General features: G+C 40.6%; 1 protein-coding gene across 5 annotated transcripts in view; it reads left to right on the forward strand.

The window, feature by feature from the left end:
• TENM2 (teneurin transmembrane protein 2) overlaps positions 1–20,770 on the forward strand; it is a 985,093-nt gene that overhangs the window by 654,798 nt on the left and 309,525 nt on the right. For 4 of the 5 annotated variants that reach the window (XM_025389009.1, XM_025389010.1, XM_025389011.1 and 1 more), the window contains one exon: positions 7,992–8,226. In XM_025389009.1, the coding sequence (XP_025244794.1) occupies positions 7,992–8,226 (235 nt within the window). The remainder of the gene's footprint in view (positions 1–7,991; positions 8,227–20,770) is intronic. The other variant, XM_025389012.1, reaches the window with a different exon arrangement.

Here is a 20,770-nt window from a genome sequence, read left to right on the forward strand (position 1 = left end):
AACAGAGAGTAGACTGACATTTGCCAGAGGCTATGGGAGGGAGGAAGGGACTGGGCCGTGACTGCTGAATGGTATGGTGTATCCTTTGAGGGTGATAAAAATGTTTTAAAATTAGATAATGGTGATGGTTGCCTATCTTGTTGAATATACTAAAGAAACACTGAAATGTGTACTTTTAAAAGCTGGATTGTATGATATCTCAGTAAAACTGTTATTTTAAAAAAGCAGAAGAGGTGATCAGGCAGCAAGTGCCAGGAAAAACAACCAAAAAACAATCAAAGATGGAGGAGTTTGAAGTCACCTTCCCTCTGTGTCTAGCCATGTCCCTGTTAAAGGAGCCTTAGAGGTAACAGGAATGAGGGAATTAAGTGGGAGGGCATCATTGATTCCAGCAATCAACTAGAATGTACAAGGGATAGAGGCAGAAATCTACTCTGATCCCTGTCCTCTGAGACTCTGAATATAACCCCCAGGGACATGATTTGTTCATTCATTCATTCATTCATTCATCACCAGTAGTTTTATACCAGGCACTGTAGCCTTATGCTGGGATATGCAGACGACTGAGACAGACTATTTTTAATGGAGGAGCTCATGATCTCGTGGAGAGCACAGGATAGTCCAAAAATAATATAAAACCATGTGCTCAGCATTACAAAAGAAATGTAAGCAGTGTGCAAAGCAAGCACCCAGGGGGGCACAGATATATTACAGTTAAATACAAAATTTAAGGAGAGAGAATTATATTACTTAACCTCCCTGCACCTTGGTCTCCTCATCTTTAAAGTGGAGAGCAATATCTACTTTAAAGTGCTTTAAAGGTTATTGTAAGTTTTAAATAAGATGAAATATGTAGAGTGCTTATCACATAGTTGGCGCTTATTAAATGGGAGCTATTGGACTTAGGTGATCTAAGATGTCCCTGCAGACCCTAGTCCTTTATGAAGGTAGCAGAGCTGAGGAAAACTTTGGATTCTGAGCCTGCAAATGATTGCTCCTTGTGACTGTAATTCCCATGTTCCGCTATGCAGTGTTGATCTGTGTGTCATTGCGAATACATTTGGAATGTTTTTCTCTGAGGTCATATATTTTGTGTAAGAAAGAGAGCTATAAATCATTCCTTACAGGCAAGCAAAGCCCTTTCTTTCTCTGCCCTCTGTTCAGGCTGAGTAGGATGCTTCCTTCAAGGACAGCCCCCTGATACAGGACCGTGTAACCTAGGCCAGAGGCACTGGCTGGAGCTGGAGCCAGCCGCTAGGGAGATGAGGAGGAGGCTAGACCTTGACTCACTCCTTCATCCCCCTTCTTGTCTCTCCTCCACTCTGAAATGTGGAAAAGCTGCAGCTGCAGCTTGTGATAGTAGTGACCAGATCCAAGAAAGACTACGGACAAGTCACCTGCCCCGTGAAGCCAGCAATAGCGTATGTGTGTCAGTAACAAAAAATGCAAATCCATTCTTTAGGAGATAAGTCATTCTGTAGGTGTTAAGACAGAAGGAGGAAGCAAGCTCAATGTCCAAAGTGCCCAATACCTAGAGACAAATAAAGAAATCTCTTTAAATATGAGAGGAGGCTGGATTTGGACCTATTCCCTCCACCCCTGGGCTGTTGGCAAAGTACGTCTGGTCAGAGCAGGACAGGACAAGCTGGGATGGAGTGTGCCCTTGGTTCTACCCCTGACAGGCCTAATTGCTGCTCATTCCTCATGCCGCCCCTCACGCCGCTGGTTAGGGGAGCCAGGGATGAGGCACAGTGGAGGAAGTTTGGGGATGGCCTTTGGGAAGGCATAGAAAAGAGATTGCACTGCAGTTTGGCTGTTCTGGCCTATTTCTCCTGATTCAAGCAGCATCCGTGAGGTGGTGCAGAGCTTTGAGGTGGGCGATTCCCTCCAGTTTCTCACAAGACTGGATTCTGCCATTTAAGCAAATGTGCAAAGGAAATGAGTCAAGTCTGTTTTCCTCTGTATTTGCTAGGCATATATGAGCAAGGTCAGGGGACCTGTTTCCTCCCTGTGTGCCTGTGTTCTGGCTTTGGGTTCCTTCACATATGGCTGGGAGGGGAAGAGACCCTGGGATCATGTACCAGCTCTACCACTTACTGAGCTATATGACATTTGGTGCATTACTTAACCCCTCTGAACCTGACTTACTGGATCTGTGAAATGGGCATGATAAATGACCTGTACCCTAGGAGTAAGTGGGAAAATATTGAAATGATTTATGTACAACACTTAGCACAGTACCCGACACACAAGGAGAACTTAACTCATGGCAGCTATGGTCAATATTATCATTTTGTTACCATCAGCATCAACTGTTTTGTTTATGGAAATGGAGCATTTCTGAATCCCAAGTTTTATTTGTGTGGGCTCTCAGAGAGACACTCTTGAGACTGTCTGTTAATAGCTCCTGGCCATGTCACTTAGTCACTCTGCCCTCCTGCCGGCCGAATTTGAAGATGGAGAGGTCAGAGGTTGATGATTTTGCAGCCACATGTTCATTGAATATCCCCCTCCAAGAGCTGCCATTTCAAAGAACTTGGAAAAGTAGGGCCCACCGTGCCCTAGGAGGTACTTATCATTTTCCTCAGAGTCATAGTTGCTATAGCTGCCATTATTATTATCAGAATGATTAATTACATCAAATAATCATAATAATATGTATTAATAGCTTGCTATGTACCATGAATTGTGCTAGGCTCCTTAAAAATATATTTCCATTCGATTCTCCTAACAATCATGTATGAGAAGTAAAATTACTGTATCCATTTTACAAGTGAATAAACAGACTCAGAAAGAAAAATATATCATTTTCCAGTGGCCACACATCTGGTCAGTGGCCAAGCAGAAATTCAAAGCCAATCACTAGCCTGAACATCTGCAATAGACTCTGTCCTCCTTAGGTCTAGCCTGAACATCTGCAATAGACTCTGTCCTCCTTAGGTCTAACCAGACACTGTTATTCTTGAAATTCCTCACCCCCAATTCCCTCTGGCCAATTCAAGGTCAAATTTGAACAGGATGTCCTGGTGCCAGTTGTCATCAACCAGAGATTCCCAAGTTTCTGCCAACACCATCTCCTCTTTTAGAATCTTTAAATTGCTATCAAGATGTAACTTGCCCCAGGAGGTGGTTCAGGAGAAGAAGGCAAAGAGTTTGTGGTTAATTGGTCATCTGAGGATCTGAGGGAGTTGAAAATGTTAAAGACCACCCATTGGCATGCCATTCCCAGGAATGAGTGATTTATTAGCAGCTAGGCAGGCCCTTACTTTTATTTTTTTTCTTTCACATATTTTATCATCATTTCTAATCACCAGGAAAAATTGGTGAAGACTATGGCGCAAGACAAGTCTGATTTAATTTGTCTCTGCTTTCCCACCCCATCTATTTGTCGACCCTTGGCTAGAGTAGACACGTCCTCCAGCTGTTTATTTAGGCAGAGTGCAACAACAATAGTCGATTATTAACAATTTCTTCCTTAGAGCCCCGGAAATTCTCCCTTTATATGTTGTTTAAAACATGGACATTGATTGTTTCCCCATGATGTATGAGCAACTCTAATGGAGTCAACACAAAAGTTGATATGCCAAGGTTTTTCACTTCCCACATCTGACTTCATTGGAATTGGTATTGTGACTCAACAAAGAAGCACTGCTTCATTTTTCTCAAGTTTCACTGCCAACCAGTAGGCATTTAGGAAGGACAGACTATGTGACTGTCATCCCTCTCAAAATCAACTGGCGGCAACTGTCCCACAGAAAATCTAAAAGCACAGAAGCACAGACAATTCTTCAGCAGGACAAACAGCAGTGCTCATTCAAGCCCTTGATTTTTAAACACACAGGAAACACCTTCTCTATAAATTCACTTGTCTTTTCCAGGAGCCTTACCTAGACCTCCCCTGGTTTTTAGTAAAGAGCCAACAAGACAGTTCCTTCTTCCTAGGACTAAAAGCCATGCAGCACCTAAAAATAAATTCCAGGTTCTGGACTGAAGGTACCTCAGGTGCAGTATCAGGTCAGCAGTAATATATTAATGACAGTTGCCTTTTGTCTACTAATAGCATACTGATTAGGTTGATACTGTGTAAGAATTTACATTACATAGTTTCTTATCTTTAAATTGCATTACTATGTGATTTCATATTTATGTAATAGAAGAGCTCTTAACAATATGCACATTAATTGAACCCAATAAATGTATGGAGCTTACAGTGGACATGAGGCTTCCTTCATCCAGCTGAGTTATTCATCTCCCATCAGAGTAGGTTGAAGATATCAGTTGCTTTACAGAAGAGCTTTTCTTGTATTTTGACTTTTCGGAAAGCAAGAAGGCATGTTGTCAGCCATTGTTTGCATTTTTGAAACAGAAAAACCTTCCCACCCAGCAAGTGTGTTGGATGACTGTAGTGAAAAGTGAGAAATACAAAAAGTTGCTTGTGATCATTTGTTGTAACAGAGGTGTTTCATACTAGAGGTACGTTACTTACACCGAATGCCAGGGCACCTGAGTGAAACTAGGAGTCAAAAACATACTATTAGGTGTCAGTAAATGTAAATGCATACAGCCAGCTAGGTTAAGAGAACAGGGATCGCTGGGGTTGATGGCAAATCAGATAAGCCACCCCACCCTTCACAGCATTCAGCTCTACCCAGTTGTTTTGAGAGGATACAGACTCCTTATTTGGGGTTTGGTTTTGCTTTCAAGAGAAGTCAGAAATCTGGAACACTATGCAAAATCTCAGCTTTGAATTTTTGATAATATTCTGCTTGAGGGCTGTCAGTCTGTGACATCTGCCCTAGATAGATGAAATTTGGATTTAATTTTCCTACTCAAATCTGGGCTCCCTGAGAGCTGCGGTTATGTCTTATCCATCCTTTCATCCCTGAAAGAACCCATCACTGTTCTCTGCACTTGGTTTTCAAGGACTTGCCAGCCATCGGGCAGCATGCTTAGCACTTTACATTCATCCTTCCTCTCTAACTTTCACAGCAACCTTAGCGGGTAGTTACTGCTGTTTTCACCAGTTGGCAGATGAGTAAGCTGAGAATGAAAGAAATGAGGTAGCATGCCCAGGTTCACACAACTAGAAAGTGGCAGACTCAATTCTTGAACCCAGTTCTGTAGATTTTGTCTCCTAACCTCTAACTAAATGCCCCTTCTAGATGTTCCCACATTCTTGTGTATATATCCCAGGGGTCACATTTACCCCTCTGTATTGTAATTGTCTTTTCCTTCTGCCTCCTGCACCTCGTTGGAAAATATGACTTCAGGATAGATAGATAAATGAGCAAATATAATCAATGCCGTGGTGAAAATGAGCAACAGTTAGGAGGAGAATGTCTTCCAATACTGAGAATGCTGGATAATTTTTGTTTTTGTTGCTGTCAATAATTTGATTTATTTGCAATGAAATATCATGTTGCTTTATAGGAGGGCTGGATGAGTGGAGAATTAAGTATTCTTCCATCTTCCCTTACTCTTCCTTCTCCATTTCCCCAAGGAAGCTCTATGCCTTCTCATTAGGATAAATGAAAAGAGAACTTGACATCTCTTCTAGTTAACTGGAAAACTCCCAATTCATTTTATTTGGAACACAACACATAGCACCCAGGTCGGAGCTTCTCTTCCCAGAGGGAAGAGAAGCACACAAGCAACCGCAGGAATTCTGCCCACGCACAACACAGATGGACCTCACGAGGGCCACACAAGCTGGAGTAGACAAGGAGAACTTAGCTCAGAGTGAATCAACAGGAAGCAGGAGGGTCTGGTATCTCATTTAGGGAATTAAATCCTTCACATGGCCTCTTTGTGCTTTAGAAGAGTGTGTGGTCTGGAGAGGGGAGTGTGGGGGGCAAGGACAGAGGGAAATGGAAAGTTAGGACTTAGGGCTGGGGAGGGCAGGTTCTCACTTGTGCACTGACCCACTCCATCTTCCTGAAGCAAGTCTCGTAATTACCTAACTAATGGCGAATAATGACACCACTTGGATGCGAGTTGAGAGAGGGGGAAAGAAAGGCATGAGAATTCATTAACCGTGTGTGCGAAGGGCTTGGATAGCATCCCTGAAGGATCATTATTACATCATTTCACCCCCCCTTTCCCACCTCTTTCCACTAATATGAGACAGACAAATGCTAAATAACTATGTAATAATACATTACTAGACAGACAACAATGCCAGGAAATATAATAGCCTGCTACAGCTATGAAACTCCCCCAAAGATATATTTAAAATGTCACTGATGCATAATGTAAAATAGGAATTACAGGTTCATTTGGAGGACACGATTTAAAATCTATACAACTGTACAGTGGTATTTCCCACTGGGTTTTTGTTGTCACTGTCCTTTTCTAAACATCACAAAGAAAAAAAAAAAAACCACCCAAGTAATTTCAGCCTAGAGATGCAAACTTCAAGGAACCTGTTTCCTCCGTATGTTTCCTTCTTGTTTTTGTTGGTCAGGATGCTCTCCAAACCTAGTATCTTCTTGACATGTTGTCTTTTCTTCAGAATGTTTCTGCAGCCGGCACAGGAACCCCAGAATGTAGATTACACCTTTTGGAGATGTAGCCCGGCCACATAAGGAGACAAGTAGTTGAAATTTGTGTCAAATTGCTTGTTTAAATGACTTGAGCCAACTTCTTAAAGCCAGGACAGCAGGGGCTGAGGATTTTTAAAGTTGGCAGGGGCCAAAAATGACAAGGCTCAGCAGTCACCTGGTGAGCTGCCAGCCCTGACTGGAAGCTTCAAAAAATAAACTTTCTCAAAGGACACAAATTAAAAGTCATGTTTCAGCATCCATTAAAACGAAATTATAGGCTTCATCGCATAGCGAACTACTTTCATTTTCATTATGCTTAAAATATTTCATTTTGTAGATTGAGAATCGGTTGCTAGGAAAACCTTGTGTGGAGTTGTCAGAGACAGCGATATCTACAAGCGGGTATTTTCCAAGGGAAAGCTCTCCTTTGTTTTTCCTGCAAGGATAGAGGATTTTGTTATTTAAAAAAACGCAGGATGCCATTTGGAGTCAGGGTCATGGCTTGAAAACATCTGCCATGACCTTCTCCAGAGACTGAGTCCTCGGGGTTCATCTCTCGGAGGAGAGAAGTTAGCAACCTGCTGAGCTGAGCGGGCTCACAGGTGTGTTTTGTTCACTCTCATTTAAAAAGATAGATAGATAGATAGATAGATAGATAGATAGATAGATAGATAGATAGATAGATGTTTATATGTATTGTGTATATTATACATATACAAACATATACACACAAATATGTGTGTACACACACATACATATATATAAATCTTATTTTGAGTTGTCAGCATCACTAAAAACTAGGAAATTTTATCTACAAGTCCAGATTTCCAGCTTTTCTAGAGAAACTAGAAATTACGGCTGCCTTGAGCTCTGTCCCTCATTCCCATGTGACCAGATTGACCTGGTGCTGAGTGAGGGCTGCCCCCTAGCCTCTCCACCTCAGCTCAGTCCATAGCTAGCCCATTCCACCCTCCTGCCTGGTCCCTACAGGTATTTAAAGGTGCTACTCCCTGACGTAGAATGTGCCATATTCTTAATATCTTCAAAAGATAAAATTTTTGAAAAGAATGTGTACAGTGTACTAGTTTACCTGGAAAGGGAATAGGGACTTGCTACGGCAGTGATCAGCCTTGAATGTCATGTTACTTTCATTACAGTATTAATATGTTTCAAGTAATTCCTCTGGTCAGCCCTTATCCACCTGGTTTTGCTAAACTAGTCTCTCATTATTCTTCATTTGATGTGTGTGGATAAATGCAAATCAAAGCCAATTATTTATTTGTAACTAACTCTGGGATGCCTGCTGCAGTCTTATCTGTCGCTCTAGCTTGCGGCTTTCAGCAATTGTCAGCTTGGAGACTTTGGTTTCAAACTCTCCTCCAGAGGTTTGCAGAGTGCCTGAGACTGGAATCTGCAGACACTGACAGTCATTTCTCCTTTTTTTTTCAGGTCCTCCAAACCACCACAGCCAGTCGACTCTGAGGCCCCCTCTCCCACCCCCTCACAACCACACGCTGTCCCATCACCACTCATCTGCCAACTCCCTCAACAGGAACTCACTGACCAATCGGCGGAGTCAGATCCACGCCCCGGCCCCAGCGCCCAATGACCTGGCCACCACACCAGAGTCCGTTCAGCTTCAGGACAGCTGGGTGCTAAACAGCAACGTGCCACTGGAGACCCGGTAAGTCCCCTCTCCAGCTCACAGTCACACTCAGTGTCACCTTACCCCTGAGTCACCACACAGAGCCACTGGGTGTCTCAGAGTTCCAGTCGGAGAGACACTCTGGGCATAAATAATGAGACAACTTTACCACCTCCTTGTTCCCTTGGTAATTTGACCCTGGACAGTAGGTTGACAGGTATTTCTTTGTTCACATGTGTCTCCTTTTAAAGCTTGTTTACTTTCTTAGATAGCTCTTGTGTACCCAACTAATAGAATTAGCATAACATATTTTTACTCGAAGGCTCATGGGAAACATGCTTATAAGGGTATATTGACTGAAAGCTGCTGATAAATTATGCATTTGGCCTTTCTTGAAGTAATAAATGAAGACTCATTTGAAATTAAGTGTTTGGGGAGACCTTGAGAAACAATCCCTGATTCCAAATTGACAAAAGTATAATTTAAATTTATATTTCATCCAACATGCAGTCTCACTTTAATCCCTCCTGTACACACTAACAGCTTGATGCCTGTGGGGCAAACAATAATGTATAAAAACAAACAAGAAAAAAGGGGCAGCACTTATATGAGGAGGGAAGAGTTTGAAAATGATCTCCAGGTCTGGCTTTGTTTTGTTTTCCTTTGCTTCTGTCCTTTTTTCACCTTCGGTTCTGTTCTCCAAAACCATATACACCTTAGTGACCTGAAAGAAGACCTGTCAGTCAGGGTATGGAGGGGTTGGGATGTCGTTGACAGGGAAGGCTGTGTGTGGGTTGGCCAGACTCTGAAACAGCCTTGCTGCTCTATCTCCAGGCACATTCTTGGTTGGTATGTTTTAAATGCTATTGTTTCCTTGCCTGGAAGAACCATGGAGACTGAACAGAGAGGAGGGCTAATTCATACTGACCCTTCAAAAAGTTCCCAAATAGATTTTAAACTTTAATAACTTAGGTTTGAGGAAAGACAGAAATAATCTGTAATCTTTCTTATAACAGCCGGTGAATTCTCTGCACACAGCTGGAAGCAATTTTGAAAGTCATAGCATTTGGAGTTGTTTCTTATCTATAATTTTTTGGTTTTTTATAAGATCCTGAAAATTAATATATTATACATCTTTGTCACTATAATCCCTCCAAATTTTAATTTTATTTTCTGACTATTATAGGGTTTTGTTTTAAAAGAATTTTTGCTTTATTAAAAGAAACTAAAAGAATGAACCTAAGCTAATAAATATCCTTGATCTCAACATTAGTTTAAAAGAATTGGTACAGAAATAAATAAAATGACACAAAATGAAGCACTAAGCAAAATACAAAGAGTGCTGCATATTATTATTTTCCTCTGCAAAAAATTACCTAACATGCACATGCACACACACACACACACAGGCTCTCACACAAAGAATGGTTACATAACAAAGTAAACATTATAACAACCACATCAGTTTGACTGTTAATCCAAACTAACGTGAAAAATCTGTTGTGGAGACAACTGGGGTAATTTAAACATGGATTGGGTATTTAATGATATTAAGAATATAATTATGATTTTGTTAGGTGCAGTTTTGGAGTGCATGTTTGGTTCAAATATTAAAAACATTCCAAATCAAGGAATGAAAAACTACCTATCGAGTATTATGCTTTTTAAAAAATTTATTATACTTTAAGTTCTGGGATACATGTGCAGAACGTGTGGGTTTGTTACATAGGTATATACGTACCATGGTTGTTTGCTGCACCCATCAACCCGTTATCTACATTAGGTATATCTCCTAATGCTCTCCCTCCCCTAGCCCCCTACCCCCTCACAGGCCCCAGTGTGTGATGTTCCCCTCCTGTGTCCATGTGTTCTTATTGTTCAGCTCCTACTTACGAATGAGAACATGTGCTGTTTGGTTTTCTGTTCCTTTGTTAGTTTGCTGAGAATGATGGTTTCTGGCTTCATCCATGTCCCTGCAAAGGACATGAACTTCCTTTTTTGTGGCTGCATAGTATTCCATGGTGTATATGGACCACATTTTTTTTTATCCAGTCTCTCACTGAGGGCATGTGGGTTGGTTTCAAGTCTTTGCTATTGTGAATAGTGCTGCAATAAAACATATGTGTGTACGTGTCTTTATAGTAGAATGATTTATAATCCTTTGGGGTATATACCCAGTAACGGGATTGCTGAGTCAAATGGTATTTCTGGTTCTAGATCCTTGAGGAATCACCACACTGTCTTCCACAATGGTTGAACTAATTTACACTCCCACCAACAGTGTAAAAGTGTTCCTATTTCTCCACATCCTCTCCAGCATCTGTTGTTTCCTGACTTTCAATGATCGCCATTCTAACTGGCATGAGATGGTATCTCATTGTGGTTTTGATTTGCATTTCTCTAATGACCAGTGATCATGAGCTTTTTTTCATATGGTTATTGGCCACATAAATGTCTTCTTTTTAGAAGTGTCTGTTCATATCCTTCACCCACTTTTTGATGGGGTTGTTTGCTTTTTTCTTGTAAATTTGTTTAAGTTTCTTAACAAATTTCTGGATATAGCCCTTTGTCAGATGGATAGATGGCAAAAATTTTCTCCCATTCAGTAGGTTGCCTGTTCACTCTGATGATAGTTTCTTTTGCTGTGGGGAAGCTCTTCAGTTTAATTAGATTCCATTTGTCAATTTTGGCTTTCTTTGCCATTGTTTTTTGCGTTTTTGTCAGGAAGTCTTTGCCCATGCCTATGTCATGAATGGTATTTCCTAGATTTTATTCTAGGGTTTTTATGGTTTTAGGTTTTGTGTTTAAGTCTTTAAATCATCTTGAGTTAATTTTTGTATAAGGTATAAGGAAGGGGTCCAATGTCAGTTTTCTGAATACAGCTAGCCAGTTTTTCCAACACCATTTATTAAACAAGGAATCCTTTCCCCATTGCTTGTTTCTGTCAGGTTTGTCAAAGATTAGATGGTTGTAGATGTGTGGTATTATTTCTGAGGCCTCTGTTCTGTTCTATTGGTCTATATATCTGTTTTGGTACCAGTACCATGCTGTTTTGGTTACTGTAGCCTTGTAGTATAGTTTGAACATGTAGCATGATGACTCCAGTTTTGTTCTTTTTGCTTAGGATTGTCTTGGCTATGTGGGCTCTTTGTTGGTTCCTTATTAAATTTAAAGTAGTTTTTTCTAATTCTGTGAAAAAAGTCACTGGTAACTTGATGGGGATAGCATTGAATCTATAAATTACTTTGGGCAGTATGGCCATTTTCACTATATAGATTCTTTCTATCCATGAGCATGGAATGCTTTTCCATTGGTTTGTGTCCTCTCTTATTTCCTTGGGCAGTGGTTTGTAGTCCTTCTTGAAGAGGTCCTTCACATCCTTTGTAAGTCATATTCCTAGGTATTTTATTCCCTTTGTAGCAGTTGTGAATGGGAGTTCACTCATGATTTGGCTTTCTGTTTGTCTATTATTGGTGTATAAATATGCTTGTAATTTTTGCACATTGACTTTGTATCCTGAGACTTTGCTTGAAGTTGCTTATCGCCTTAAGGAAATTTTGGGCTGAGATTATGGGGTTTTCTAAATATACAGTCATGTCATCAGCAAACAGAAACAATTTGATTTCCTCTCTTCCTATTTGAATACCCTTATTTCTTTCTCTTGCCTGACTGCCCTGGCCAGAACTTCCAGTACTATGTGTAACAGGAATGGTGAGAGAGGGCATCCTTGTCTTGTGCCAGTTTTCAAAGGGAATGCTTCCAGCTTTTGCCCATTCAGTATGATATTGGCTGTGGGTTTGTCATAAATAGCTCTTATTGTTTTGAGATACGTTTCATCAATACCTAGTTTATTGAGAGTTTTTAGCATGAAGAGGTGTTAAATTTTAGCAAAGGCCTTTTCTGCATCTATTAAGATAATCGTGTGGTTTTTGTCATTAGTTCTATTTATGTGATGGATTGCATTTATTGATTTGTGTATATTGAACCAGCCTCGCATCCCAGGGATGAAACCAACTTGATCATGGTGGAGAAACTTTTTGATGTGCTGCTGGATTCGGTTTGCCAGTATGTTATTGAGGATTTTTGCAGCGAGGTTCATCAGGGATAGTGGCCTGAAATTTTCTTTTTTTGTTGTGTCTCTGCCAAATTTTGGTATCAGGATGATGCTGGCCTCATAAAATGAGTTAGGGAGGAGTTGCTCTTTCTCTATTACTTGGAATAATTTCAGAAGGAATGGTACTAGCTCCTCTTTGTACCTCTGGTGGAATTCAGCTGTGAATCCATCTGGTCCTGGACTTTCTTTGGTTGGTAGGCTATTAATTACTGCCTCAATTTCAGAACTTGTTATTGGTCTATTCAGGGATTGGACTTCTTCCTGGTTCAGTCTTGGGAGGATGTATGTGTCCAGGAATTTATCCATTTCTTCTAGATTTTCTAGTTTATTTGCTTAGAGGTGTTTATAGTATTCTCTGATGATAGTTCGTATTTCTGTGGGATCAGTGGTGATATCCCCTTTATGATTTTTTTATTGTGCCTATTCTTCTCTCTTTTCTTCTTTATTAGTCTGGCCAGCAGTCTATCTATTTTGTTAATCTTCTCAAAACACAGCTCCTGGATTCATTAATTTTTTGAAGGGTTTTTCATGTCTCTATCTCCTTCAGTTCTGCTCTGATCTTATTTATTTCTTCTCTTCTGTTAGCTTTTGAATTTGTTTGCTGTTGCTTCTCTAGTTCTTTTAATTGTGATGCTAGGGTATCAATTTTAGATTTTTCCTGCTTTGTCCTGTGGGCACTTAGTGCTACAAATTTCCCTGTAAACACTGCTTTAGCTGCGTCCCAGAGATTCTGGTACATTGTGTTTTTGTTGTCATTGGTTTCAAAGAACTTATTTATTTCTGCTTTAATTTCGTTATTTACCCAGTAGTCATTTAGAAGCAGATTGTTCAGTTTCCATGTACTTGTGCGGATTTGAGTGAGTTTCTTAATCCTGAGTTCTCACTTGATTGCACTGTGGTCTGAGAGACTGTTTGTTATGATTTTCATTCTTCTGCATTTGCTGATGAGTGTTTTACTTCCTATTATGCGGTCAATTTTAGAATAAGTGCAGTGTGGTACTGAGAAGAATGTATATTCTGTTGATTTTGGGTGGAGAGTTCTGTAGATGTCTATTAGGTCCACTTGGTCCAGAGCTGAGTTCAAGTCCTGAATATCCTTCTTAATTTTCTGTCTCATTGTTCTGTCTCATATTGACAGTGGGGTGTTAAAGTGACCCACTGTTAATGTGTGGGAGTCTAAGTTTCTTTGCAGATCTCTAAGAACTTGCTTTATGAATCTGGGTGCTCCTGTGTTGGGTGCATATATATTTAGGATAGATAGCTCTTCTTGTTACATTGATCCCTTTATCATTATGTAATGCCCTTCTGTGTCTTTTTTTTTATCTTTGTTGGTTTAAAGTCTGTGTTATCATAGACTAGAATTGCAACTTTTGCTTTTTTTTTTTTTCTTTCCATTTGCTTGGTAGATATTCCTCCATCCCTTTATTTTCAGCCTATGTGTGTCTTTGCACATGAGATGGGTTTCCTGAATATAGCACACAGATGGGTCTTGACTCTTTATCCAATTTGCCAGTCGTGTCTTTTAATTGGGGCATTTAGCCTCTTTACATTTAGAGTTAATATTGTTATGTGTGAATTCGATCCTGTCATTATGATGCTAGCTGGTTATTTTGCCAATTAGTTGATGCAGTTTCTTCATAGTGTTGATGGTCTTTACAATTTGGTATGTTTTTGCAGTGGTTGGTACCAGTTGTTCCTTTCCATGTTTAGTGCTTCCTTCAGGGGCTCTTGTAAGGCAGGCATGGTGGTGACAAAATTTCTCAGCATTTGCTTGTCTGTAAAGGATTTTATTTCTCCTTCACTTATGAAGCTTAGTTTGGCTGGATATGAAATTCTGGGTTGAAAATTCTTTTCTTTAAGAATGTTGAATATTGGCCCCCACTCTCTTCTGGCTTGTAGCGTGTCTGCAGAGAGATCCACTGTTAGTCTGATGACCTTCCCTTTGTGGGTAATTTGACCTTTCTCTCTGGCTGCCCTTAACATTTTTTCCTTCATTTCAACCTTGGTGAATCTGACAATTATGTGTCTTGGGGTTGCTCTTCTCGAAGATTATCTTTGTGGTGTTCTCTATATTCCCTGAATTTGAATGTTGGCCTGTCTTGCTAGGTTGGGGAAGTTCTCCTGGATAATATCCTAAACAGTGTTTTCCAACTTGGTTCCATTCTCTCCATCACTTTCATGTACACCAATCAAATGTAGGTTTGGTCCTTTCACATAATCCCATATTTCTTGGAGGCTTAGTTCATTCCTTTTCATTCTTTTTTCTCTAATCTTGTCTTCACGGCTTATTTCATTAAGTTGATCTTCAGTCCCTGATATCCTTTCTTCTACTTCATCTATTTGGCTATTGATACTTGTGTATGCTTCACGAAGTTCTTGTGCTGTGTTTTTCAGCTCCATCAGGTCATTTATGTTCTTCTCTAAGCTGGTTATTCTAGCTAGCAATTCCTGTAGCCTTTTTTTCAAGGTTATTAGCTTCCTTGCATTGGGTTAGAACATGTTCCTTTAGCTTGAAGGAGTTTGTTATTCCCCACCTTCTGAAACTACTTTTGTCAATTCATCAGATTCATTCTCCATCCAGTTTTGTTCCCTTGCTGGTGAGGACTTGTGATCCTTTGGAGGAGAAGAGGTGTTCTGGTATTTTGAATTTTCAGCCTTTTTTGTGCTGTTTTTTCCTCATCTTTGTGGATTTATCTACCTTTGGTCTTTGATGTTGGTGACCTTCAGGTGGGATTTTTGAGTGGATGTCCTTTTTGTTGATGGTGATGCTATTCCTTTTTGTTTGTTAGTTTTCCTTCTAACAGTCAGGCCCCTCAGCTGCAGGTCTGCTGAAGTTTGCTGGAGGTCCACTCCAGACCCTATTTGCCTGGGTATCACCAGCAGAGGCTGCAGACAGCAAAGACTGCTGCCTCTTCCTTCCTCTGGAAGCTTCACCCAGAGGGGCACCCGCCAGATGTCAGCTGGAGCCCTCCTGTATGAGGTGTCTGTCGACCCATGCTGGGAGGTGTCTCCCAGCCAGGAGGCACGGGGGTTAGGGACCCACTTGAGGAGGCAGTCTGTCCTTTAGCAGAGCTCAAGAGCTATGCTGGGAGATCCGCTGCTCCCTTCAGAGCCAGCAAAGGGGAATGTTTAAGTCTGCTGAAGCTGTGTCCACAGCCACCCCCTCCCCCAGGTGCTCTGTCCCAGGGAGATGGGAGTTTTATCTATAAGCCCCTGACTGGGGCTGCTGCCTTTCTTTCAGAGATGCCTTGCCCAGAGAGGAGGAATCTAGAGAGGTAGTCTGGCTACAGCAGCTTTGCTGAGCTGTGGTGGGCTCTGCCCAGTCCGAACTTCCCAGTGGCTTTGTTTACACTGTGGGGGGAAAACCACTTACTCAAGCCTCAGTAATGGCGGACACCCCTCCCTCCACCAAGCTCAAGCATCCGAGGTCGACTTCAGACTGCTGTGCTGGCAGCGAGAATTTCAAGCCAGTGGATCTTAGTTTGCTGAGCTCCGTGGGAGTGGGATCTGCTGAGCTAAACCACTTGGCTGCCTGGCTTCAGACCCCTTTCCAGGGGAGTGAATGGTTCTGTCTTGCTAGCATTCCAGGCACCACTGAGGTATGAATAAAAAAACTCCTGCAGCTAACTCAGTGTCTGCCCAAACGGCCGCCCAGTTTTGTGCTTGAAACCCAAGGCCCTGGTGGTGTAGGCACCCAAGGGAATCTCCTGGTCTGTGGGTTGTGAAGACCGTGCGAAAAGTATAGTGTCTGGGCCGGAATGCACTGTTCCTCATAGCACAGTCCCTCGCGGTTTCTCTTGGCTAGAGGAGGGAGTTCCCCCACCCCTTGTGCTTCCCGGGTGAGGCAACACCCCGCCCTGCTTCGGCTTGCCCTCCATAGGCTGCACCTACTGTCTAACAAGTCCCAGTGAGATGAGCCTGGTATTTCAGTTAGAAATGCAGAAATCAACTGCCTCCTGCATTGATTTCACTGGGAGCTGCAGACCAGAGCTGTTCCTATTTGGCCATCTTGCCAGCCAGCAGAATTATAGATTATTTTTAACCATGCCTACAATCTTAATCTTTAAAGGTTAAAATATGTAAAGTCAATAAAAACTGTATATAATAGAGATATTTAAACTTCTGCCCTGATATAGTAAACCACTAATAAACAACTTTGCTGGAAGCTGACTGGGTGGCCAGGCTTAACTCAGGATATTGTCAAAGTTGATGATGGTCTTAAAGACTAGATAGTATTTTCTGTCTTTTTCCTCTCCACGCTTACGAACTGCCATAGAGTTTGTTAATTAGTCAGCCTATTTTTACATTAACAGACTATTATTTGAAAAATAGTTTCTGGATATAAGTGCTACTTATAATGGACTAGATGAAGAATAGAGGAAGGAAAGAAAGGGAACAGGAGATGTAATAACTATTGTAGAAAAAGAAGAGGACCACCATTACCATTATATATGCTGAACATTAATGCTTTACATGCATTATCTCACTCAAGCCTGAAAGCAATCCTATGAAGTAGGAAGGGACTTTTATTATGGCCATTTAAAGATTCAGAATCTAGGGATAGAGGGACAAAGTAACCTTCAAGAAGTATAAAACTTCAGGAAGATAGTAAACTATGAGCCATGTGGGATGAAACAATGGAAGTTCCTACACCCAAAATAAGGTGGTGGAATGTCTGATGGGTGAACAACCACAAATCTAGGTTTATTGCCCTACTTGTTAACATTTACAGGACCAAATCCACTGGAGTGTCTGCTCTTGGCAATTAGTCTGCCCTTTGTGATAAGAACACACACAACACATAGACACATCTCCCATCTCCCAACTCCTGATTCAATCAGTTGGTTTTCCAGGAGATTTACTTTGAATAACTTTTTGTAAGAAAGTGTCCTCTTGACAAATATCTCTTAGAGAGGACCAACGAAACCAAGCAGATCACTGTCCTGCTTTCCTAAAGTAAGTTCTTCCAGAATTTACTTACTGGTCTAGAGTCCTTCTTCAGATTCTTTGAATATTTGGAATTTCTCCAAGGATTAGGACTTCTCAATGGTAATTTCAGAAGAAGCACATTAAAGAAAAAATTTGGTGGGAAGATAGGATTGCCAAAACCTTGACGTCCATCAGAAGGAAAAATAAAAAAGTGAGACAACATCTGAGTATTCTTCAATCCGTATGTTCAAGAGCCAAGGATTAGAGCTCCTTGGGATGGAGTTGTTGGCAGAAATCCAGCACAAGGTGCAAAACTTGGTAAATATTTGAAACTCCACTCATGGAACTGAGTACATAGAATATGCATCTGGTCTCATGTATGAAAATGCTAGTCGTAGTTCATAGAACTGATGAAATGTATGATTCTCTTTTAAATATTATTTGTACTAGTTTGTTCTCACGCTGCTAATAAAGACATACCCGAGACCCGGTAATTTATAAAGGAAATAGATTTAATTGACTCACAGTTCAGCATGACTGAGGAGGGCCCCAGAAACTTACAATCATGGTAGAAAGGGAAGCAAACACTCTCTTCTTCAACATGGCAGCATCAACTGCCGAGCAAAAAGGGGGAAAACCCCTTATAAAACCATCAGATCTCATGCGCACTCACTCACTATCACGAGAACAGTATGAGGGTAACTGCCCTATGCTTAAATTACCTCCCACTGGGTCCCTCCCACGACACATGGGAATTATGGGAACTACAATTCAAGATGAGATTTGGGTAGGGACCCACTCAAACCGCATTGTTATTAGTTCAGTCTCTTATTAGCAAATATTTATTGAGTCCCTTGTGTATGCTAAGAGCTATGTTAGGTACTGGCAAGATACTGATTAAAACATGTGTTGTCCCATTAAAGGTCACCAAACCTAAAGGAGGATGCAGGTACATAAGCAAAAGATAGTTCAACATATACACTAATGGAAGTCTAAAAGTTACAGAGATGTTATAGTGGAAGAAGTGATTAACCATCTGAGAAAGATCAGGAAAATTTTTGTAGCTGAAGGGCTGCTTGAGCTGGGTTTTGAGGGATGAGTAGGAGTTTATCTATTACATAGGTAAAGTCAGATATGATAGCATATTATTATTTGTTCTCATTCACCACTGTTTTTCCATATAGTCTTGGCAACAGAGAATTAAATGAATTCATTGATTCAAATGCTAAAATATTGTGAGTTTACTCATATCATTTTCTTAGCCATGAGAGAGTATAGATATGGGATTTCTTCTTTTTAGGAGCATGATGCCATGCTAGTATTTCCATTTCTGTCTTTCATATCAAATAAGAATTGGTCTCTCTCCAGGAGAGAGAACCATCAAAAACAAGACATTCTGAAGGTTGGTTATAATTTAGTCACCATTTTTGAAAATGTGGTATAAATTTACAAACAGCTTGACCACCCTTACTCTCATTAATACAGATTTCTGGGTGTGATGGAATAATTTCATAACTCCGAGAGGTAATGAGCAGGCATTCTGCTGCCCCCATAATGCAAAGCCAAGTCCAGTGTGTCTCCTTAGACCAATGGGGAGTGGACTCTTTCCCCTCCGCATTGCTCTTTTGATGTCCCCCTCGGTCTTAATGAAGCATGTTAGATCTTCTCTGAACCTTCCTTCTTTTTTTTTTTTTTTTTTTTTTCCAGGATGAGTAAATTGGAGGGGCTGATTAAGGAGGCATAACCAGAAAATAGGACTGTTTAGAATTTAACAAAAGGTAAAAAAGCATATAAGGGAAGTTCTGTATCAATGTTAAATAAAAGAACAATGCATATAAATTTCTACTACCAAAAGCAGTCTATTCATGTATAAACCATAATATAATCCAAGAAAAATCAAACGTAAGGCAGAACTAATTGCAAGCAGTCTGTACTGTCTTTTCTTAAGTAGTGTGTTACAGAATCACTCTACCCTCCACCTTCCTCCCAGCCTATTCACAGAAGGTCTTGAAACAAAGTCTACTTGCAATTCTTGTTCAATATCACCTATCTACTTCTTCCTCTACTGAAAGTGACAAGGTGAGGAATCTTCCTGGTCGGCTGCTTCTTTGGGAGTTTCTAAAGTCAGCTTCTCTTGTCTAAAACAGTAGAAAGTAGCTCAGTGACAGAACCTAACTTTCCTTCCTTTGTGTGTTTTGCTGAAGCAAGCGTCTCTCTTTGGATCCATCTGAGCAGCAGATCACAAAAGAGAATCCCTAAGCAGGACAAAAGCTTCTCTCTGAGTTCATCTTTTGCCCTGACATACTAGAAGCTCTAATTTTAATCATCAAGAACCTCAAGCTGCAAAACAGTTTGCAATTTGCCTTTTTAAATGGTCATTCATTGATTATTCTAGAAACATCTATGAGAACCTACCATGTGTCAGGCACTGAGGATTCAGCAAAGGAGAAAAACAAAATCCCTGTCCTTATGGAGATTCTAGACTAGAAGCAGACAGAACATGAACAAATGCCCCTTACACCATGACAAATCCAGTAAGTGCCACAGACGTCTGAAGAAGTCAGACCCATGAGAAATGGACATTTAAACTGAGCCCTGAAGATGAGTAGGGGTTAATCAGGCTTAAAGAGTGCTCATGGTCACAAAAACAATGAGCCACTAGGGGAAAAAACACAAAGAGAAAGCAAGAGAAAGCAAACTAGAAAAGTAGGCAAGGGCAAGAAAGATCAAGGCTTCGGACCATGTTAAAAGCTTTTGGACTCTACCTCGAGAACAATTAAAAGTCATTGAAGCTTTTTAAGCAGGAGAGCAAAATAATAAGGTATACTCTGCTTTTTGCTTTTAATAATGGTAGCTGCCCCATGATAAATGGATTGTGGGGGGCAGTTAAGGTGGAAGGTATGCGGGACTAAAGGTCCAGTTTGGAAAATAAAATAATTGTCAAGATAAAAAGTGGAATGCCTTTGATTAGGGAGTGGTGCTGAGTATTCAAAGATGTGAGGTATAGTTTGAAGGTAGAATCAGTAGAAATTAATGATTGCTGGGATTTGAAGATGAAGGTTAGGATTCTTCATCAAGTTTTTGACTTAGATGTCTGGGTGAATAGCAATGTCATGTGCTGAAGAAGGAACAGGTTTTTGTGGCAGAAAACAAAAGTTCAGTTTTGGAAATGTTACACTTATGAGGCAAGAGAAATGAGTGCAGTTATTGGCCAGTTTTATTTTGATTCTAAAATAATATGTATAACACAGAAAATCATCCATTTACAAATAATGGCATATGTAGTATATCCAAAGCCCTCAGTGATTGATTTTTCTCTTTAAAAAATGTCTCTCCAGGCCAGATGCAGTGGCTCATGCCTATAATCCCAGTAATCTGGGAGGTTCAGATGGAAGAATCTCTTGAGCCTAGGATGTGGAGGCTGCAGTGAGCTATGATCCCACCACTGCACTCCATCCTGGGTGACAGCGTGAGACTCGGTCTTTAAAAAAAAAAAAATTCTCTCCAGAAATTTGTTAAATTTATTTCACACGATCATAT

Source organism: Theropithecus gelada, chromosome 6 (assembly GCF_003255815.1).
Source record: "Theropithecus gelada isolate Dixy chromosome 6, Tgel_1.0, whole genome shotgun sequence".
In the NCBI taxonomy this organism is placed as follows: domain Eukaryota; kingdom Metazoa; phylum Chordata; class Mammalia; order Primates; family Cercopithecidae; genus Theropithecus; species Theropithecus gelada.